The sequence below is a fragment of the Protopterus annectens genome, chromosome 2.part0 (assembly GCF_019279795.1).
Source record: "Protopterus annectens isolate FY-2018-M chromosome 2.part0, PAN1.0, whole genome shotgun sequence".
NCBI classification, from domain to species: Eukaryota; Metazoa; Chordata; order Ceratodontiformes; family Protopteridae; genus Protopterus; species Protopterus annectens.
In genome coordinates, this window is record NC_056728.1 from 241146337 (window position 1) to 241171336 (window position 25000).

The window sequence follows — 25000 nt, forward strand, 5'->3', positions numbered from 1 at the left end:
TGCTTTCAAACTCACAATGATAATCTAATTAGTAAAGTATATTGTAGATCACAGGGAAAAATCATGGTAAATGCTAGTGCACAACTCAGACAAACCAGTAGTAGGGCTGTAGAAATTATATATTTGATAAAGCTGATTAAGTACATCATATGCAAATGAACTCACAGCAAACACTAATGACACTCAAACACCTAGACTGTGCCCACAACTGTTGCACTAAAGTACATCACAACAGTCACAGAGGTGCACCAAGTGGACAGAAGCCTTTGTGCTTACACAGTAGTTCAGTTGCTATACATAGGATTATATTATAGCTTGGCTTCAACTAATATCAAATGTCAAGCCCTCAGGAGAGAAAAACCTCAACCATGCATAAAACTACAGTGGAGGAGCTCAGTACACATTACATCGCCCTATCCAAGCACACTCAATATACCTGTGAATAGCACCAAGCAAAGCCCTCAACACCTCTCAGAGGCTCCCTATTGAAATCTCAGAACTCAAAATGCTGAATGCCAAAAAGCTGAAAAAAAAAGACTGAAAACCCAGAGAAGATGGAGTCTATAAAAATCACTCTTCTGCTTAAAACTTCTTTTGGAAGCAAACTTATATATACCAACTCTGAACTTGCCATACCTTGGAGAAAAGGGAATATTCCAAGAAATGGCATCTCTGACTTAGTACATGTAAGTCAGTTCTTTTGGCCATTCAGTCTCAATATGTCGGGAATCAATCTAGGAGGTCCCAACATTTCAAATGGTTACAGCTCCCAAAACGTATGCAAACCAATTCCATGGTCGGAACAAACCCTAAAGGAAGAAAATCACTGCCAATGCACAATAAAACACAGCGCCATTATTATACACAGCTACAAACCTAACACACACACACTAAATCAGCACACACGCACACAAACCTTGTACAACTCCAAATACTAAAACAAACCCGCTGGCCGTAACACAGCAAACACAAAGATAAACTGGCTGCTTCACACCACCTTACCTGACAAAATACTCAATTTTGTAAGTACATGACAATATCCATGAAACCATGTATACACAAACTGCAAGGCATGGCACTATGCTTTGTATGATCCGTAAACTATGATCACTTCTGTTGTTTCACAGTGACTACATGGATTCACCAGTTTAATAGCATGACCTTTATTTCCTTCAAGGCTCCCCGAAAGGACCCATTACATGCAAGGCAATGACATTAGTCATAATCCCCAGTGAAATACAAATTAATGATTGCATTAAAGAATAGATAAATTAAGTAAAAACAGCTCATGGTAGATTTCATACCAGTGGGTGAAAAAACAGGGTAATGTACTGTTACCAAGAAACAAATTTAACATTCGTATCATCACAGATGAGGACCCTACTTCCACTTACAATCTAAAAATACAGCAAAATGAACAGTTTAAGATACAGTTACGAAGACAAAGGCCTTATAAAGTGGCACTGTGCAATGCCAGAAGGTTTCATTACAGCATTATACAAAAGTGGAGACAACACCCTGAACCTGTAACTTATACAGTTTGTAATAGTGTTAAAGCTGTGCATGCCCATGGCTACATCTAAAAAGGGAGACTCAACCAGTCCACCCACCAGGTTAACAAAGAGTAATTAATTAAATGCATTCCTAGATAAACAGGACATGTCTGTAGAAACCTTGCAGTCCGAACACTTTTCTAGAAAAGTCAGCAGGGTTATTTCCACAGTTAAAGAATAAGAAAAGTTGCACATTACAGTAAAAGACTCACTATTAATTCTAACAGACACAATATTCTGTTGTAGTTAATAAATTAAGTAATGACTGGATTAAATCAGCCCCAGCCATTAACAATCATTTAAGTAGAATCAAAACCAATGTTATTTTATATGATTGCGTATTCCTTGTTAAAAAGTTTTAATAAGGCTGTAATGCTGCATGTTGTTATTCTGATATACTGCAACCATCTAAACTAATTAGCCATGTAGGTTAAGATGTACTTTTTATCCAGTCATTGCAACACATCTTTTCAGAGACAGAATACAGTATATGGAAATAAAGCCTGCTCCCTGTACTCTGGAACATTGTGTTACACCATTAATCATCACGAATAAATCTTACAATTTTTTTTGTCATTTTTTTCTACCACTATTCCTTTCAACTTGCAGAGACTGAAGTGATCCAGCGATTGCTGGTTGCTAAGCAACTGCAAAAACCTTTTTAATGCCTGATGTGGAATTCCGAGTAGAGCCTGGTGTTGGGGGTGGTGTTGGATAAAGGCAGAGACAGCTGGCAATGACAAGCTAATACTTCATTACTCTGACATGCATGATATTTTCTTCTGCGGTCTGCGCTATGAAAAAAAAGGCCAAGGCTGCAATCTTGTGCGTTCCTCCCAAGGCAGTACTGCAGTCAGATGACTTGTACATGCAGCTGTGGGCAGATGTATAGTACGGAAGAAGTACATTTGCAACCCATGAACATCACTGGCTAACAGCATGACACTTGTATGAAGTTAACACCTGCCCGAGATTAAAGGGTTTGACAAAAGTTGCAATGCAATATCCACAACCACAGTGACAACCACAATGACATATAACAGCTATTTCTTTTTAAATAATTTCAAGGCTTTCAGGCAGCAATGAAATTAAAAGTAAAGCCATATCCAGCAAGAAAATTATCTTCTGATAGCTTAAGTTAATAGGGAGCACATTTATTTATTTATTTATTTGCATGATAAGGGGGTGAGTGAGCTAGTAGAATGACCCTTTTCTACCCCAACTCAGGCTAGAGGCAAAGAAACACAACAACATGGGGGCTACTAACATTTCATACATATCAGATATGCAGAATTTCTCACAATTCATCTGATATAGGAGTGTGTATATTTCTACAGCCCACATTGAAATTCTGAAATAATCTTTTACACAAGTGTGTAACATAAGGATAAAAAAATCATAATGAAGCATAAACACCTTTACAACAAAACCTGAGAAGTATGTGACATACACTTAAGGAAGGAGAATTGGATGTCAAGAAGTCAGAGAAACAGGGATGATAGGAATCAAAATACACTGATTTTGTCACCGCTATTACACTTGGCAAATAACTCAATATGGTGCTGGAGTTCTAAAAATAATTATGGTCATGTGATATTTGATAAAAGAAAAAAATGAAGTTTAATTGCACATGATTATTACGATTATACATTATCTATAAAATATTCCTAAAATATCAAGCCTGTTTACAACTACATTTACAGTTGCACATCTACGTTTAAGAATTCAATTGTGCAGACGAGCAAGTACACTGTGTGAAATTCGGACATGTTAGACAAATCAATGATAATGAGGGCAGATAAAACTAAATCACCAAATGCTATAAAATTCAGCACTTGAACATACCTATTTAGTCTATGTTAATATGTAGGTAAAAATATTTGGACAAATGACGACGGGCTTGTACTAGGTAGCTGATTGGTTAGATTATTTATAGACTGGCCTGTGCATTTCATTCAAGGTAAAATTTTCTGGCATCCACCTTTTTGTTGGTTATAATTGGAGACCTGATCATAACCCTCTATATGTTGTTGTGTCTTTCGGCTTTTCCCGGTTAGGGGTCGCCACAGCGGAACTCCGGTCCGCTAACGGCTGGTTGTTGATTTTTACGTGCCGAATTACCAGCCCTGACGCACAACCTTCAACAAAGGTACGCCCATTCACGCATGTCTCCACGCAGAAGATGCTCTAGCTGAGAATCGAACCGGACAGCGTCTTACTGTGAGGCAACAACGCTACCGCAAGCACCACCACTGCGGCATTTATCATAACCCTCTATATAATCACTGTAAAACTATTGCAGATACTCATTTAAAGGGCTAATACTTTTGAATGTTACAAATGAGCATTCCCTGATATGCTGTATCAACTACAATGACTACATTTGTCCAATAATGTATATCAGATTTTAAAGCTCTGCTTAAGATAAATTCTGCTCCTTCACAACACCCAGTAATGAAGTTTATCATTAACATGCTAACAGATTAACTGTTTAGTTGAACACTATAGAGGTAAATGATAGAGGTAAATGACTATCTGCTTTAAGAATAATTTCATTCCTTCTCAATACCCATTTACCTGTAAGTTTATCATTATTTTTTTAATAGAAAAACTTACTTGAATAGCATCATGGAGGGAAACAACTTTCTGGCTGCATTCAGTTTCAGAAATTCTAATGTTTCTGCTACATAAAACCATTTATGATAGTTTTAAAAGTAAACTGGAGATCAGAGAAAACTGAACTCATTTTACATACGTGACAGTAGAAAAAATATAGACAATGCCTTACTAAGCTTCAAATCAATTTCTTTTTGCTAACTAAGTAGGTATACAAACATCAAATTTTCAGATATTACCCAAACTAGAAAAGTGAAAGTTTAGGTGCACAAAATTGCATAACAACCAACATTTAATATACGGGTCTATATCAGAATGTCGACTTTTCAGAAAGTTGAACTTCATATGGTAGAGACCATACGATCTATTTTCTGAAAAGTCAAACAAGACAAAATAACAAAAACAACCCACACCCCCTGCATATTGTATATAACAAATCTGAGACTGCACTACAGTGGGGAAAAGGGTAAGTTCCCTGACCCCCACCCTACCACTATCCCAATAGAAAAGCTTTGACATTTTGGAAATTCGATTATATGGTCTTGACCAAATGACATTTGACTTTCTAAAAATTTGATCTTCTGAAAGGAACCCTAAATATGCACATACCTAGCATCAACATAAAGAGGACAACCATCTGTTTTCAGTATCTACTTCATCAAGTCCTGGATCAAAGGGACCTGGAACATACACTGGCAAACAGGCATAAAGTGAGAAAGTAATCCGGAATGGACATTTTGTAAAGCATGCACACAAACACTATCACAAACTGCAGCCAGGTAACAGCATTTTGAAGCATCACCAGTCTCACCCACCCAACCAGTATCTTTGGCTTGCAACAGGAAATCAGAGCACCTAGTGAAGGCATACAGTAATGAAGACCTATATTCCATGGGTATACAACCGCTGATGAAAGAAATGCATTGAGTTTCAAAATTTGTGAACCACCAAAAGGCTTCTATCCCCAGTGTGAAATTTGACAGCACACAAGTAGTAAGGGGGAAGAAAAAAAAATTTACATATATATATATGAGGCTTCCCACTTCATATGTCAAGAAGAGACCAAAATTTATGAAATATACTTGTGGGTGACTGAGAGCAATGGCAGGTCACTGCAGTAGGTAACTCCAGCGCCATTTTGTTCTTAGATCATTGTGGGTTAAACATGATTAGACTCAACAGATGTCTGCATTAGCAATACTCGCTAGGATTCTTAGAATACTTTGCAGGTTACAGGCTGTGATTTATAGTAGTTTACCAGGTATTTTTGCAACTTAAACTAATTTCTAACAGTACAAAATCAGCTCCTACTATACAAAATTACATTGGAGACAAACTACTTTGGCTTTCCACATGTCATACTGGTACACATTTCAGAATATCCCTCAGATTCTAGGACCATCAAAATGCGTATCCCCTAGGGCTTTTGTTTATGTCACCGCTCTCTGCTCCTTCACTGTACATAAAATAAAAGCCACTACACTAAAAACAGTTCACGATATAAAATCCACTTTCATTTTTTTTATTTTATTTTAATAAAGTTTAAAATGGACTTTATATCAGACTGATTATTTATCCCTCATTACAAATCTTAAAATAGTCCCACCCAAAGCCTGAGCTCATCACAAATTTTTAAAGGTAAAGACACAGTGGGGGATCATTCATATACAGAAACAGCTCTAACATGGTGCTGTGTGTTGGAATGTGCAACACCCTGCAGGGCTGACTCTGCAGCTGTGCTGAATGCTAATGATGCAGGCCGGAGTAGAGGCATATGCTGATTAGCCATGTGCCCTCTACCCTGAAACCACCTCCAGGAAGGCATCTACTTGTCAAGTGATTAAAGAATTGCTTGGTTGTGTAGATTAGCATGGTTGGCCATACCACATCTAGATTGTGAATAAGGCCAAAAGACAGTGTTCATCCAACAAACAGTATATGGATTGGGAGTGGGGGGGGTCATCTAGATACCATGGATCAATCTACATTTATGTGCCAACATGGCACTGACAGCAGTGTGGGGATCAGGGGTGGACAAAAGACACAATGGAAGCTACAATAGTGCCATAATGGCACGTAAACTATTATGGGATTTACTGGAGTTGAGGTGGCAGTAGCCACAATGCGCCTTAATATCACTTCAACTAATATGAGGATGGAGAATGGCAGGGGGATACCAGATAGGGGAAGAGCGGACAAGTCAGGGGAAGGTAAGGGGACTGTGTGTGTGTGTGTGTGTGTGTGTGTGTGTGTGTGTGTGTGTGTGTGTGTGTGTGTGTGTGTGTGTGTGCATTTGAATATGTACTTGTGAGTACGAGAGAGTGACTGAGGGGGAGATGCCAGTGCCTACACAAGCAGCACTTAATGACATGGTAGTAACTGCAATTCAGGGACATGCAAACTGGCCGATAATGAGATCTTTCCTCATTGTGGCCAATATATTGCTGAATATCAAATACAGTACCCTGGGAGCTGGGTATTTTTAGCAGAAACTGTGTGACTTACATTAGGCCCTTTAATGCACTCCTGGGAGTATTTTACTCAGTCACTATTCTGCACCTTACAATAATACCAGTTACAGTAATTATAATCATCAGTAAGAGCACTGTCCTCCCACCAACTAATGACTAAATTAAAAAAATGTATAGTTACTGGATCATGAAACAGTCACAGTTTACCCTCAATGGTCTAGTCAATTTGTACTATATTGTATCAGTAAACACAAACAACTGGGCATCACAGACAACTTCTTTGGCTATTTATATCAACCATACCACTCAGGAAATCTGCCGATTTACAGGAACTGTGATGCATGCAATGAAGAGAGCTCTGTCACACTCTGTGGCTCCTTGCCAAAAACCACATTGACTCGTTCATTGTATTGTAATACACTTGTTATTTACACTGTTACAACCAACCTGCTTCTCCATGGAGCATCAAGTCACATTATTGCAATTCTACATTCAGTCAAGATGTTTGTCAACTCTAAACACCAGACCAAAAAAAACCCCCCAAAAACTAAAACGTTAAATCCTCTCCTCACTCTTGCACCCCTTTCAAAAGCAGTCAATTCTCCACCCCCTTTTTCCTTTATACTGAATGTTCCTCATCACGTTGTTTTGACCCCATACTGTTCAACTAAGCTTTCTCACATTAGAATGTTACACACAACAGGTTGTGTACCAAGTTCTCCCATGTTACCCCTGTATACAAGCTGAACGAGAGTCATGCTTTTCCCAATAATGATAATATTAGCTTAACAACACAATGAAGTAACAGAGGGCATTAGAAAATGCAGGATGAAACACTAATGAAGGAGGCAGGCATACAGAAAAAGGTAAATGTTAAAATTATATAGAAAACAAGCAAACACATTTCCCTCAAAAAAAAGGACTGGTGCCAGACGTTGTCTTCTCAGTCCTGACTATCCTCAAGCTTCAGTCTTTTACATATTTTTCCACACTCCATTTGAACTTGCTCCTAATTGGCCGACCATACTACCTTCATATTAGGCTTTGAAAAGTGACAGTCCCCTCTCCAGATAATTCCTATTTGGTTTCACATGCTCAAGCAGTAACTGAGTCACTTGAGAGTCACTAGTGAAAAGTTTGAGGGCGGACAGACAGTAGACTGCTAAGTAAATTTTGCAAACACCCATGTCCCCCAAACTATGCAAAAAAATCAATGAGGTTACATGCCAGTTGCTGCACACTCCTTCATGATTTGCATGACCCGGGCATCAGTTTGTGACACCCTAGCACATTACATCTCACCTAAAACATTCAGCTTTTAGTAGAGGGCAGTCCTGCATGCAAAGTGCCCCATATGGCTCACACTTGAACTGTCAACTAAACCATGTTTGCAGCTCTGCAGGCGAACAGACTTCAGCAGGGGCAGTGAGTGAGATAACAGCAGACATTTCAGTCTCTTGTTGTTGTTTACTTATTTTTGTTATTTATAATTTGTTGACTGGATTTGTCCCACTATGCCAACTGACTCTTTTCAGGGGAAACCCAAGGTGGAATTTATACTGCTAGGGGAAATTTAGCCAGGACACTGGTGGACTTCTCCTATTCTTTTTGATAGGGCTACCACTAGCTCAAACAGATGGGGACTTGCTTTAATGCTCATCTGAAGAAAGGCATACTCAGGAGTGCAGAACCCCACCTTGAGCTGTACTGCAGGACTAGCATTGGACAATTAATCCAAATATCTGGTTATAACCAAAAAGAAAATCACTAAAAAAAAAAAAAAAAAAAAAAACAGATCAGGAGAAAACGTCAGCATCTTACTGTGGCAGAAATACAGAAATGATTGACATTTAAGGAAGGCTATAGTTGAAAATGAGGAAATATTTTAACGCTTAGAAGGTGGCAAAGAGAGTCTGTCAAAGTTTAAAAACAAAAATGTTAAAAAGGTGAGTTAGTATGTTTGAGAAAGAGCTATTTAAGATAAACAACTGAAAAAAAATCCTCAGAGGTACATACGCCTAACAGAAATGGGTACATCACAATCTACAGTTGTTTCAGAACTGTTGTGGCAAATAAGGCTTAACGCATGTTTATATCCAGGCCTTAATGAAAAATGTTTCATCAGTTGTTTATTAAAATTGAAGAGTTTGGAAAGGTAAAATATAGTTCATGTATACTTTACCATATATAAAAATATTTCATAATAAATAGTTTATAATAGTATATATGGAATTACTGAAATTTAAGGATTTACATATGGTTAGTTTTATTTAATAATTTTAAATATTTAATTTATAAGCAATATATCATACGCACCATTAAATATTTGCGAATTTGTATATTTCTTTCTATTGTATATTATTTTGGATATATTTGGATTTATACATAAGAAAGGTCTCCCGTATATGGGAAATGGATTTTTAATTTTTTAAATATAGATAATAAATGCAACCTAAATGTAAACATAAATTCTTTCAGGAGGATATTATTTTATTATTAGTATGATCACTTCCACTTTGTAAACGTTTGCATATTTAGTGTTTTTAAAAATATGAGAAGAAATCGCTGGACTCCTGTCATTAAATATATAATTTGTAAGTTAGTTGAAACTAGAGGCTTATTATTATATAAAAAAATATTTCATTATAAATTAAAAACAGCGATCGACATAAATAATTCACTTGTAGTTTTTAAATTAATGAATCCATGAAAAAGTAATACTTTTCATGGGCATGTTTATTTATATATTTTAGCTGTCGTGATATTTGAATAATATTCCGGGCATCTGTCACCTTTACACAGAATACACTAACAGTTCGGAAAACTGCTACACCATTATAAAAGCATTGGTGTTCAAGTTTTTGATAAAACATATACACATATACATTTTTGCATACATATATTTTTACTACATATATGTATTTTTGAATATTGAACATGAGGTATTCAAGTATAATTAAGGTTGTTACTCCGTTTTTTCCCTTATTAAGAGATGTTCAAGGTTTCTCCAGTAGTGCACATGTTTAAAATGTATTTATAAAATGTATTTATTTATGCTGAATAATTTTTAATAGCATTTTTTATGAGTCAATCCCAGTCTTTATGATGTATTTCATTTCATTTCATTTTATTTAACGTATTATATTAACGTATTTTTTGAAATGCAATGGAGGTGAATATAACTTTAAATTTCAACATGATTTGGTGCGTGGTTTGGCGCCAAAATTTGAATTGCATTTATATAAGGGTCACCTATAATGAACTGTTGTTTTTTCTGAAGAAGTTTTACTATATAGTAAGACGAAAAACATGTGTAAAAAAAGTGCATTTAAAAGTTATTAAAGCGGTTTGTTTCTAAGTACGACTTTTCTGAAACTTTTCATAGTTGTTTTCAAGTCTGCAGTCAAGGACAAAACCACTTCCCCATAGCATGTCTGATAAATTTCTGGCTATAACTACAGTAATTTAGCTCAAAAACAACATATGCAGTCACATAATATAAAAGTTATTTAATTTTTTTATCAGCTAATCCATTTCAGTAGCAACAGGGGCAGTACAACTACCCATTCTAGTTTCACTGGTTCTATTTTGCAACTCTCAGTGGCCTTTGGATTGAATAAGATCACGGAATGCCCTCAGTTTTCATTCATTAAATCCTGGTTCATAGTAACTGCAACGGTGGTGTGAACACTGTTTTCCAGTGATGAAAAAGTACAAGGAGATCATGCTTGGACACTTTTTTTATTCACATTATTCCAACATGTGGAGAGACAAACAAGCAATATACAATAGTTCACTCCTGTTTGAGAGCCTAATATAATATTTATTTAATTGGGTAAAACACTAACGACCAATTAAAGTCTCAGCTCAGAAAAGCATTAAAGTCTACAAATTACACAGATATACTTCAAGACTTAAACTATATATACACAAATGGTGAGAATATGTTAGAATTAAATAAACAGAAATAAATATACATATATGCAATTTCTGTGGTCATGCAGACATAAAGGTTTATAAAACATGCATTGCACGGTTATATACAGTTGTATAAAAATTCATATTCTTCTGAGAGAGTTGTATAGGTGGCTGAGAACGCTTACAATAAAAACCTAGAATTTGAAATGCTTTAGCAGTATAACAAGAATTTTAATTTCAGTGGGAATAGGGAACATACTATTTAAGTAAGACATTAGAGGCTTGACAAGGTTAGGTAATGAGATATTTAACTGCTACTTTACCATTTTCAGGAGGTGCATTTTTAGCTGGAAATAGAAACACATCCTCTTAACCAAAATTCAAAGTCAGGATGGTATGGATTTACAGATTCTAGGACTTGGTACAGAAAAGCAATAATTAGTGCATTGCAGTTTAGTTTGTAATGAGGGTGCAAAATGAACAAGGTTTGAGGTTGTAATCTGATGGCTAGTGGAAAGAAATATTCATAAAGAGAATACTGTTGTCACAGACTGGTTGCTAACACATCTCTGTGAACAGCAGTACAAAGTAAAGCAAATTTCACCATCCAGAAAAAGAACTTATCTCTTACATACTGTAAAAGGTAGCTCAACCAAAGATAAGCTACCAGGAACTTTTCTGAGTAACGTCTAATGTTAAGAGCACTCAAATACAACTACCCCATTAAAATTGTATCATCAGCCACTCTACTCCTAATATGTTCCCATTTTAAATAATGTTCACACAGTATACAGAGGTAGAATTGCTTCTGACACAGTAGTTCAAGTCTGACTTATGTTTTATTTTTTTTCTTTTTAAATGTCAAAAAAGGACTCAAAGTGTAGCCAGTGTAACTGAATCACAACTCTGCCCGATTAAATTAAAATAAATAAACCAAAATGCTCCCTTCCTTATGGCTATGATATGCAATTCCAAACCAATTTAGGTTTGAGCTACATGCCATTTTATTTTGTTCTGAAATTATTATAGGGTATCTCAGGATCAACCCCCACAAACAAACATGCAAAATGACTTATCAGGACAAACTGACCATCTCTTTTATAAATTTAGAAATTCACAACTGCCATGCATTTTGAGGAGTTTTCTTCATACCCTTTTAGCGAAAATGAACCTCAATCAACATGACAAGCCAATAATTAAAATCAAACCAAAAACATCATTTTCCTTCTGACTGAAACTGTAGTATCAGAGTCTTACAATGAAGAAAAATAATGCAGACCCTTTCCTACTAAAAGTAATCCAAAAGTATCTAGAATATTCCTTTTGCTACTCACTGTCAAAACATGCATATGCTGTGGTCTTGCGTTAGCTGTTTCCGTAACTGGTTTTGATTGTATACATGCATGGTGCTAACACAGAATGCATGTTCTAAGTCCAACATTCAAAGCCTTTATCACTTATCAAAGGTCCATCTTCAGACTTCTGGTTTAATGTAGTTTAACTAAAATGCTCTGTATAGCATCTTGGCAGGTCACCTTATGAAGAGTACCAAATAACTAGCTAGTTCTGCATTAGCTCAGAGATATATTTTGCCCCTGTAAGCTTGACATTCACCTCCCCCCAGCCCTACTGGCTGATTTGTTCCTCTCCCATTATTCCCAGTACAGCTCGTGATTACTGGCAAGTTTTGGCACTCCCCGATTTCCAACAGGTGATTAGAGTTTCTAGAAAAGCCATTATCTTATAGCAATAACAGGTAAGGCCTGAGTATGAGGCGTCTGTCATTTGTAGTGGGCTACCATTCTTACATTAATGCTCCTAATACCCAGGTTTATTTACACATGTAGATAAGGATTACATGAAAAAAACACCCCAGAACCCTGCAATATCAATGCTGCCTTTCATTTATGTTTTGATGACAGGATTGTCTAACCAGGTTGAGGCACATTTTAATTGGAGGCCTGGGGAGAAAATATCCAAATATACATTACGGTGCAAAACAGTTAAATTAAAATAACACAACAAAAGAATTAGTACAAACACATTAAGGTGTGCTACAGTTGCCTTACTTTAGATACACAAAAGAATAAACAAAACAAACACATTAAGATGTGTAGGAATTGCAAGAAGACACCCAAGAGATAACAATACTTGCATACTAGTTAAATAGTGCAAGATAAAAGTGCATTATGACAAGCATGAGATTAAATAACAATACAGACAAGGTAAGTAAAGTTACTGGCAGGACAAGTACAAGGAGTAGCCTGTGTGACGACCCACCACTGCCAACTAATATGTGACATGGATATCCCACCTCTGGGCCAGTAATCAAGGAGCCTCAGTCCTCAGCACTGGCACCCATGGGAGGACGTTTATTGGGAGGATAACTGGTACACACACTATTTCCAGATGCAGCTCTCTGCATCAAGTGCAATTTCCCTTAAGAACACACAGAGACCACAGTCAGTCCGGGGGATGGTTCCTCTTTTTCTCCAGATCCCCAGTAGGACTCCCCACTGGTACAGCTATAGTGTTGAGTCCTTAGCCAAGTTTCCAAAACAAGTCCTCCAATACTCTCTCTGTCCAACCAGTGGTTCATTGTCCCTGCCAAAGTAGCTGACACACACACTCTTGGAGATTTGATTTGCACACACACCCACAGACACACACCTGGGAAAGGCTGGCACAGGTTTACTAGCTATGCCCCCTCTTCCCCAGAATATAAGGTAGTTTTCACTGCCACCAGAACCCCGCCCAGCTGCCTGAAGGCTCTCCCAAGGGTAGCCAATATACTGAGTGAAATTAATATTAATACAAATGGTAGTTTCACCAAGAGCAAGGCTATTAGGAGTGACCCACACAGTGTCATTAAATAAACATGCAAGTACTCTCAAAACTTAAATATCGCTACAAAGATCAGCCATAATGAAAGGCTTAAATAAATTCAACAAAAACAATAAAAGAACAAGGAAATATAAAGTATATATTCACAGTGACTTCAGGGTTCAAAATCACAGGAAATATTTAAAACAACATTGATGGACAGTCTCAAACAAATAAAGAAAAAATATATCTAAACTAAGCTTCACTACATTCCTGACTATAACTAAGAGAATTACTATACCCTAATAACTTACAAATAGAGCAAGGCAGATGATATGGTGATTGGTTCTTATTGTTGTCAGGTCCAAGAGAGAATACAGAATGCTCTGTCTCACCAAGAGATTTCTCAAAATAATATTAAAATATTACTGTTAGGATAGCTTGCAGAATGTTGCAGAATTACATAATTTCTGGTCATCTGACTTCTAGTTCTCATGCAAACACCCATTACTGGCAGTATTTATATTTAGCATCTACCTGTAAAATACACAAAATACACAGACAAGGGCTTTTGCTCAGATCTTTGGCAGGTGCTGGAAGTCATAAAACAACTGCATTCCTTCGTGCTTCCAGAGTAGCAGTTAGTTCACCCCAAAGACAATACAGGAAGTATCCTAGTACAGACTGTGTGTCTCTGGCTGCACTGAAGCATGTAAGACAGCATCTTTATGGCCTAGCCTATAAAGCAATTTAATTTCAGATAGTTAAAGTTTGCTGCACTGAGGTTAACTTCCTGTATTCCAGTTTCCAGTGTTAAAACATATACATTTAAACAGTTACAATAGTGCATGTACATTTATATTCTTTCCAGTAGAGCACACTGTGTATGCATTTCAAGCATAAGCACCTTACAAGTACCTTTTCAACACAAACATCTATACAAATAAGTTTGATATACACATGGCATACAGTTCTAATATATTTGTAACACAAGCATCTTATATAAATTGTGTTGATATTCAAAAATGACATAATTATTTACAAAATTCCAGTTAGCTGTGCTGGCATTACCTCCTTTTGTCACAGCCTGCAATAGCATACATTCTGACAGTAGTTATTTACAGCGAGAGTTCACACAGGTAAAAAGAAATCAGCTTAAAAGAAACATTATTTGCTGGTTGAATATACAACAAAGATACTGACAAAGAAAGAAGGATTGTTTGCTGGGTAAAGGAGCAAAAGCATCCCGAGAAGGAAGGAACCTAAGCTTAGGTGAAAGCAAAACTATCAGGGAAGAAGTTAACACTAGAGACTGGTGAATGTAGGTGGGACTTTGGCCATGGAGACAGAAGCAGTATGGACGCAGATGAAGAAAAATATCTGGGAGTGTTACCATGAGAAGTTAATGTACACTTGGTGTTCCAGGATAAATGTGATTGCAATTTTATTTCGTATTCATACAGAGTGACTTGTTAGAGTGAACTGCCATCAGGAAGTTTGTTCCAGGATCTGCCAACGTAGTTGGGAAAGGATGCACAACACAGGTTTTGTTAGTCCTTCACATACTGTTACAAGATAAGAGTGTTAAGGGTGGGTGGGAGGACATGAAGTTCATCACGGACTGCTCTACGTTATGCTGAGCTGCAGTCTGTGATAATGGCTCCATAAACATCCTCCAATTAAGTGAAAATCTTCAACACCTACACATCTTATTACAAGAGACACTGATGGATCTTGATGTATATTCTTAAGAAAAGGCAGAAACAAACTAAGTACCGCATCAGAATATACAGAGGTCTGTACCACATTAACAGACTTACACTAAGGTCACAGTTACAACATACAAGGAAAGGGAGTATCTCACTGAGATCCAAAGTAGTATCAATTCACAGAGAGAGTGGTGGACAGTGGAAACTACTTTCCTGATGAGGAAGCAGGATAAAAATTTGAATGAATCAGAGAATGCTCACGACAAAAGTAAAGAAATCCTACTTATTAGGGAAGTATGACATGAATAGGACCTGCAACTTTTCTAATAAATTATAGGCATACTAGATGGGGCATTGTATACTCACCTGCCAGCACACAAAGCAATGCACATATCCTCAAAAACTGTACAAGTCCAAAGAACGAAAACAGTAAATCCAGTGTCAGCACTCATGAATTAAATGCAATTTAATCCATAAGTTTTAAACTGTAGACCAATTTCAATGCATCAAAGAATTTTTTTCAGTACATATCTTAAAATTAAAATATATCATTGCCATTTATAGGCTAAGTAACATCATATGACTGATGAAACGTAGAAAGTTAAAGGACAGTATGATCCTTTTTTTTTCAGAATTCCCCACCAAAAATAATACAATTAAAAAAATAAAATAAGAGAAGGTGGAAATTCCTATGTAAATGTGACTAAATCCATAGTAATGGACAATGACATTAAAATATAACAGTAACACAAAAAATGTACATGGCTGAAACTGGACAGCAACCATAAAGCAAAAGCTTATGTTTAAATAAAACTGTTATTAATGTGCCTAATCATATATTTGAAAAAAATATTGCCATTGCAGTTGTACTGGCATGGTCACTACCAGAAAATGTACAAGTCAGTCTTCTAAACAAAAGGGAAGCTTCAATATTGTGATGAACAAACACCTCTTTTCTTCCATCTGTTTTCCCTCTGGGCCATTTCTCCCCTTTTAGGAATTTTATTATGCACTTCACTCTCCTAACACATGATAGAAAATATTCAAGTTTCTGGGGAAACTGCCAAAACTGTCTTATATCTTCTGTGTAGGAAAACCACCACAACCATTTCACTGAAGGCGTGAACACAACTGATAAATTTATTGGAGGAGGTGGTGAAGAAATTAAGTTTGACATCGGGTGCAGTGATGAAACAGAAAATTCATAATCTCTTCTTTTGCAGCTACAGCAAGTTTCTCTGGTTAAGCCTATTAATGCTCTTTTGTCACCTACACCAAAGCAATCTTGTGTATCTACAATTGCCTTTCATATTTAACGCCTCCGATACGTCAGTGGAACAAAGCACTGAATGTAGACTAGGAATTAATGCAAATTACAACCCCCACAATCCAAGAAAAATCCAGTACCAAGCCAGGAAATTTATTTCTTGAAAAACCTCTGCCTGACTCTATTGCTAGGGAGGGGTGTATAACTAAAACAGAAAAAAAAGTTTTCTGAAAAGCATCTTTTTAGAGGGCCACATAATGAGGAACAACCAAGGAAAATAAATTGTACTGAAGGACACTGACATTTAGTTTTTTAGCTTTCTGCAACTGTGCTAAGTTAATACCACAGCACATATGTACATAACTATAGTATGCCATGTCCAAACTCCACCTTACACTTACCAGGTCTTCTATACATTGGTAAGTTCGGAAGGGGACCAAAGTATAAATGTTCGGTTTAAAAACAAACCTTTATGATTTCTCATTTTAAAACAGAATAACTGGCAAGGGTCTAGTGCAGTGTTCCCAGCTAAAATATAATTTTTAAAAATATACATTTCACTGCCTCTATTACATGCATTTTAGTAATTCTAGGCAACACTTAGAGAGTCTGAAATAAACATACAATTAGAGAATGCATAAACAAAGTCAATTGATATTACATGCATGTGTTTTAAGCTGCAACTTTTCTGAGTGATAAGAATTTCTTCTGCCACAAACACTGATGAACTGTATAAAATTCTGAGGTAAAATAAAAAAACAGAAGGCATAATTTAGTTTGGAAAAAAAAACATTTTATTAGCAGAAGAACATGTATAGTAAAAGGTGATGCTAGATTGCTTTCAAAATGTCACAACAGGGATCCAGCATATTATTTTACGACAATTCTACTTACAGACAGTTCTTGTAAAAGTCCTTCTAGTATAGCTATGAGTTGTATGCCAATGCCATCGTTTTCCAAATATCAGAGAACTGAGTGGTCTACATTTAGGATTGGTACACCAACTATATGCCAGCGTATGTCTGCACCATTGTTTACCAGATATTAGCACACTGACGTACCTAGGCTTTAGGTTTTTTCTACAAGTTATCTGCCAGTGCTATCATTTACCAAATATCAGTTTACTGACGTACCTAGGCTTTAAGTTTTTGTTACAAGCTGTAAACCAAGACCATATTTTACCAAATATCAGGGCACTAATGTACTTAGGGTTTAGGTTTGTCCCACATGCTGTACACTAGTGCCATGTTTTACCAAATATCAGCCCACTGACTTACCTAGGCTTTAGGTTTGAACCACAAGCTGTATGCCAGTGCCATATTTTACCAAACAGCAGAGCACTGATGGACATAGGCTTTATACAGATGCCAGACATCTTTACAGTATTAAATTTATACTTAAAATTAAGGCAGTCATATTCTGTCTCTTTTCAATTCAAGATCTCATCAGATATAACATTCTGTCTCTTTTCACTTCAAGATCTCATCAGATATAACATTCTGTCTCTTTTCAATTCAAGATCTCATCAGATATAACATTATTAAATTAACTTACACTTCCTTTTTTATATGCAAGGTGTAACAGTATATATAGAATATGTATATTTTCATTAATTTCCTCTTTTTTTAGTTAAATGTCCACCGGCTCTACTCCAGGAGTTTCATACCCTGGTCTACATCAGATACGGTCATAAATGCGTTTGTTCTTACTTGCTGATTCTAGGCATTCTCTGGTCAAGATTGAAAAAGCTCTACTTGGACTATTCAACCTGCTTGTTTGGCAAATGAGAGATTGCACACCACACACACACACACACACACACACACACACACACACACACACACACACACACACACAAGGGAAAAAGGCAGCTGTGGTGCTGTAACAGATTGAAGCAGATCCTGATCTTTTCAACAAACAAGGAGTCATTACAGTTCTACTATGTGAATCTAGTACAAAGTTAAAGTTAAAAAGACATGATGTAGACACAGGTCTGTTATACAGAGTGTTCAAGTGGAAGTTACAAAGGTGACCTTCTGACAAGTGGAATGTTTGGAGAATGACAGTTTGGGATTCATGGGGCCAGATTCCAAAAGATTTGCTCAACGTATAAGTGATTTAGTCCAGTCTAAGGCCCAGCTGTAAGGCAGGGTTACTCTGGAGTAAGCCGCTTACACTGAGAGCTTTGGAATCGAGCCCATGATAATTGCATGTAGTTTACTGAAGGCATGGTGTAAATGAACATTATACAGTGACTGGCCATTAATATTCCAAAACGTACACACTGATTGGCCAGTCCAACCAGCTTGCCCGTTGTAAATCCCAGAATATACCAATGGAAAAAGGTCCGGTCACCCGGAGTTCTTTCTGTTTGTATATTCTATAACTTTTATTTTTTTCAATAAAAACTAAAAAAACTGTAAAGTCTGGACTCCGGACATCCCAGAGAGGCCGCATGGAGGAAACGCAAAGAAAATCAGGTGCGTTATTTAAAACTAGACAGATGCCTGATTTTCTTTGCATTTCCTCCATTCTGTCTCTCCTCTACCCTTAAAGTAGCCCAAACTTTTTTTTTTAATTAAAAAAAAAAAAAAAAAAAACGGAGCAATGGAGACTTTCTTTTCTCTGTTGCTCCCTCTTCAAAGTATTGATGTACTGAGTATGCGTGGGAACGCAAGTCCCATACACATGCACAATACATCAAAACAAGGCAGCAAGATACCACCAGCCGTGAAAGGACAGTATGGTGTCATTATACAAAGGCATTATTTAAGAAAAGTAAGTATTTTTTCTTAAATAATGCCATTGTATGATAGCAATAACCGACTCTGTGGTTGTGGTATATGTATTAGTATACACAGTTAATATAGTTAAGACAGGTCCCGCTTACGTAGATAGGAACCAACGTATTTAATAAGCGGGAACAGCACAGATGTTTACGATGGCAAACATACGACTTAACAATGTTATGTATTCTATTTTAGTTACTTAAATAACAAAAATATCAATGAATAGCTTGAAGGTACCGACATTAACATCGGACTTGTATTGGACCTAAAACAGTGTAACTAATACGTAATTAGAGTTGTTACAACATGAAATGTGGAGGTATGTATGAACTGTATATATATTTAACAGGAATTCTATTATTTTTACCAATAGTTGAGTCTGCTCCTACAGAACGAAGCTGTGTTTTTGTGTTCACTTTTTGTTTTTACACTTATGTATGGTATGTGAACATGGTGCACAGTGTATTTGAATAGGAACGGAGAACAACAAATAGGCATTAGAAAGAGACCAGCAAGTGACTACAGAGTGCAATTGCATTATGACTAATTAAGTAAATCAAGTGATGTCACAGGAAGTTATATTTAGAATTGTAGGAGAAAGCAATTAATCTGAAGAAGTCTTCACACTGTGAAGACGAAAAGCGCTTAACAGGAATTTTGTGTTTTATTTGCTTTTAACAGTTGGGTTCGCTTCACAGTTACTTTTCAATAAAAGGTGTGCTGATTTTACTAAGTGGATGAATTATTCCAACAGAAGCGACCACATGATTTACACCATTTAAACTTGAAGTTGAATGTTTGCTTTCTACAGCTGTTGTTCGTTGGACGATTTGGTTTTTCTTTCTTGGTGTGTAAAGCTAAAACTTGTTAAACTCTTCACTTTGTAGTTCTGAGTTTAACCACACAGCCTCCATTTGCCTGCAGTATAACTCTGGCCAATTCATTTAAACAGTGCTCCTGATAAGAGGCACTTGTGTTAGCACAAATAAAATTATGAGCAAAAAATCACCAGTAACTGCATTAATGTGGAATTTCTACACATAAGAGTTATGGCGGTCTCACAACTGATCATATTATTCAGAGTGCCCAAGAGTCAAGAGACTCTTGAAGAAAGGCGCAATGGCCTTTGCACTCCCTAGAAGGCAGGAATTCCAAATGTCAGGACTGCAAAACTAATAAGTACAATGAAAGTTATTTAGTTACTTCAAAAGGTATTAGTCAGTGTAGTGAGTAACACGTGTTGATATGTTGCTTGTGTGGTTCAGTTGTCGCCAGTACGCTGTACTATAACCCAGATCTTGTCTGCACAATTATAACATTATCAAGTTGTCATTGAAGCAACACCGTCTGAATGCATCTACTTAACCCCTCTTCCCTCAATGCACGTTCACAGACTTGTACAATTTAAATGAATATAACAATCGTCTCTGCTGTGCTGCACCTTTGCCTGGCGACTCACTCCAGGTTTGCTCTAAGAAGACAAACGCAGTGAGATTACCTGGTTACAAAATGTAATCTAAACGTATCTGAAAAATGAAGTATACGTCTGCTGGGCCTAGTAAGTATATTCAGTGGCCACGAGGTCACTGCATTCTACTTCTCTGAGGCTGCGGTACAGGGAAGTCTCAGAAAGATAAGTAACTCTAGCAGACAAACTCAGACAAATAAAATATAAAACTGTGCAAAACAAACTACTTTATTAAAATAAAAAATATACAAACTTTTATATAAAGTGCTGTTTCAGGTATAAAACATAGCATTCATCTAAAAATCTTAAGCCTGTACCCCTAACCACCAGACCAGAGCAATAATGAAATTGAGAAACCTGATGTTTGGGAGAGATATGAAGCACAATTTTTACTTGGGTTTTTTTACGAGTAACTAAGAAGCAGTACAATGAATGAATACAGACACGTAGGGGCGGCCATATTACCAGCCTGACAAGCTAAACAAATGCAGGGCCAAACGTCCAGCAGAAGCGCCAACCACAAAACAAAGCACTGACCACAGTAACAATATCTGTACAGAAACAATAAATGATAAAAAGCACATCAAAGGACAGACAAAACTATAAAGCAGCAGCAGATGAGTCGGGAGACAAAAGTCAATGAGCTGACCTGTAATAATCCTGGGACCCAAGATAAAAGTAACAGTGGACAGCAAAAGAAACTTGAAACCATGTATACAGGCTACAGTCCTATGCCATCAACTCACCTGTCCATTGTCAAGACACTTAAAATTGCTCTAAAGTAACAAAAACCCATTCCATTATCCACCAAACCAGTAGAATTCAGCAATATATCACAGCAAATGATTAATGAGCATAATTAATGAGGGGAAAGCTTTTGTGCACATAAAATGTAGTACCATCTAACTGTACACTGATACAAAACAAACCCAATCTTCTTCTTCTTTCGGCCTTTTCGGATCACCTACAGAAGGCACACTCACACACACACCTAGGGCCAATTTAGAGTGTCCAATCCACCTGCAGCATATCTTTGGGATGAGGAAACCCGCGACCACAGGAGGACATGCAGACAGCTGAGGATCAAACCGGAGAACCTCTTGCTGTGAGGCAGCAATGCTAACCACTGCACCACCGTGGCCGCCCGATACAAAACAAACCCAATATTACTGGAAAATACACTACCAAGAAAACTCAGTCTGCATCATTACCATAAACTGTAGTACCACAACCCAAGCAACACAGTTACTGTAAAAAATGCAATACCACAATCCAAGCAACACAGTTACTGTAAAAAATGCAGTACCACAACCCAAGCAACACAGTTACTGTAAAAAATGCAGTACCACAATCCAAGCAACACAGTTACTGTAAAAAATGCAGTACCACAATCCAAGCAACACAGTTACTGTAAAAAATGCAGTACCACAATCCAAGCAACATAGTTACTGTAAAAAATGCAGTACCACAACCCAAGCAACACAGTTACTGTAAAAAATGCTGTACCACAACCCAAGCAATATAGTTACTGTAAAAATGCAGTACCACAACCCAAGCAATATAGTTACTGTAAAAATGCAGTACCACAACCCATGCAATATAGTTACTGTAAAAATGCAGTACCACAACCCAAGCAACACAGTTACTGTAAAAATGCATTGCCACAACAATCAAAGCAACACCATTAATGTAAAATGAGTACCAGAACAAACCAAGCAGCACTATAACTGTAAAAACACAGTATTGCAACAACCCAGTAAACACTGTTAACTGAAAAACATAGTAAGAAGACCACCCAAACAGCAGTTACTATAAAAATACAACATATTATAAAACAGAATACCAAGGCAACTCAGGTGACACTGTCACTTTTTATAAATTCATTATTGTAAAACATAGTACCTTGACAACCCAAACAATACTGTCACTATAAAATGTAGGTTCACTGCTAAATACTAAGCAACTGGTATGCGGACCATTGCAAACCTAGGCAATTATCCATATTCAAAAGTTCCAACAATAGTAGTCTCAAAAGCGGGCAGTACAAGGTACTCTATGTGGGGCAGGGGGATCTTGAATAGTTATCTAGGTTTATCTTGAATTGTGCAAATGTTTTGATTTTGAGAGGTGTCAGGGGAGAGGTGTCATGACAGAAGTGACAGCACAACTTACTATTAGTAACATAATGTTACTGTAAAACACAGTACTATAACATCACATAACACACATTGCAATACATTTGGTACACAACCAAAACACTGTTACTAAAAGGCAACACATCAAACCACAAATGCAGAACAAGGAGAACAGAAACAAGGAGAGGAGAAACTTGAAGCTGGCACGCTCGTCTGCTTTTAATGAGGTGAAATCATCAGTGAGAAGAATTAAAATAAAATCAGAACAAATTATTGCCTTTGGAACATCCACCAAGGTCAAACAATTAAGAATACACAAGATACAATGCAGTGAATCAGAAACTTGTCTCTTTTTTTACACTGACATGCCTTCATGAGACACACAACAACAATTATAATGTAACCCCGGATCTTTAAGGTAGTCATCAGTCAAAATCTATACATATGAACAATACTAGACAAGTAATGACAAGGATCCCAAGAGGTCTAACCATACACACCTTTAAGAAGACACGTGAGTACTTGTACACGGCAGCAAGAATGTTTAATCGTGCCCACCTCTCAAAACAAACAGGCCTTTTCCCAGGGTAAATTTCTGTCTACCCATCAACATAAGTGATTTTTTCTTCCAAGAGAAACCAGCTACTAAAAATGACTGTTCTACAGATTATTACTCGTCAGATACCAGATTATATCAAAACAAATTACTGTTCTACAGATTATTACTCATCAGATACCAGATTATATCAAAACAAATTACTGTTCTACAGATTATTACTCATCAGATACCAGATTATATCAAAACAAATTACTGTTCTACAGATTATTACTCATCAGATACCAGATTATATCAAAACAAATTACCATGCTACAGATTATTACTCAGATACCAAATTATATCAAAACAATCAGAATCAGCATCTAAGCAAATATCATCTTCATGTCCAACCCAATATTAGTGAACTACAGTTCTAAAAGCATGTTGCAAGAAAAAAAATGATGGAAGAAACACTCCTTCCTTTAATGTTTAGCTTTACTTCTACTCACCATCAAGTATGGCCCATTGCCCATCTATTTCCGTGTGCTTCAGGTAGGAATCTTCAATTGTTGGATCATAGTCTGGCACAAAAATCTTCTGGAAAAACTGAATGGTGAGTGCGCTCTTCCCAACACCTCCATCTCCGACAACAACCAGTTTGTACGTGGGGAGGTTCTCGCTGGGAACTGCACTAGTGGCCATACTGCCAGCAAACCTTTCAAAGATAAAAAGGTACAAACTAAGTACATACATTAAACCTGATTTTTAAAGAGGCACAGCTGCACAAAGCCTAGTCTGACAAGAGGCAAACTAAGACAATGAGTATCACAAACTCTAATGAACTCCAACAAAGTTTGATAAAAACATAGCACAGTTATACAATAAAAGATCATTAGTATTCCAAAACTTGCAAGCTGATTGGACAGCCCAACTAGCGTGCCCACTGTAAGTTAAGCATACACCAACAGAAAAAGTCCATCTGCTGAAGTACCACTGAGTGGACAGACTTTCTATTGTAAATGGTTAGATGACAGAACAAAATATGAATAAATCAGGTATGTTCAGCAAAACTAAACAAACAGAAACATACCTGATTTTGCTTGTATTTCTATGTTCTCACTATTAAAACTTTGATTTTTTTTAACGGTAAAAAACAGCAACGGAGATTCTCTTTTCTCTGTTGCTTCTCCTGCACTTTACTGATGTACTGTAGGAGTGTGGAAAAGCAAGCCTACAGAAGACAATGTGGAGGAAGACTGAAGTGCTGTTATACAAAGACATTTAAGAAAGGTAACCGATTTCGTTCTTAAATAATGTCATTGTATAATAGATACAATCCACTACTGTATGTGGGTATTGCTTTGCCCTCGTGATCAAACCACACCAACCGTGGCTAAATTCTGATACACCCACACTCAGTTATGGAGTACTGCTTATTTGTACTTCACATGTACAGCCTTAATAATAGGCAGGAATTCTGGGTAAATATGTAATTCATATTAGGATCCCAGATGGACCTAGGCATCCTAATAGTTGCCACAGTTTATAAGCCGACATGAGTTATGGATGCTATTGTTAGTAAATCCTACATGGAAACAGGTTAGGATCTCACCCAGATTTACGGATCCTATTAGTGGGAACAGCTTAGAATCCCAAGAAGAGTTATGTTCCCCATTACTATGAACTTTATTTTTAAAAATTACTCAGAGTGAG

At 36.8% G+C, this 25000-nt stretch overlaps 1 protein-coding gene across 1 annotated transcript in view; it reads right to left on the reverse strand.

Annotated features, from left to right (window-relative positions):
- MRAS (muscle RAS oncogene homolog) overlaps window positions 1–25000 on the reverse strand; it is a 437128-nt gene that overhangs the window by 231390 nt on the left and 180738 nt on the right. The window contains exon 3 of the mRNA XM_044060717.1: window positions 23797–24002. Within this exon, the coding sequence (XP_043916652.1) occupies window positions 23797–23989 (193 nt within the window). The 5' untranslated portion in view covers window positions 23990–24002. The remainder of the gene's footprint in view (window positions 1–23796; window positions 24003–25000) is intronic.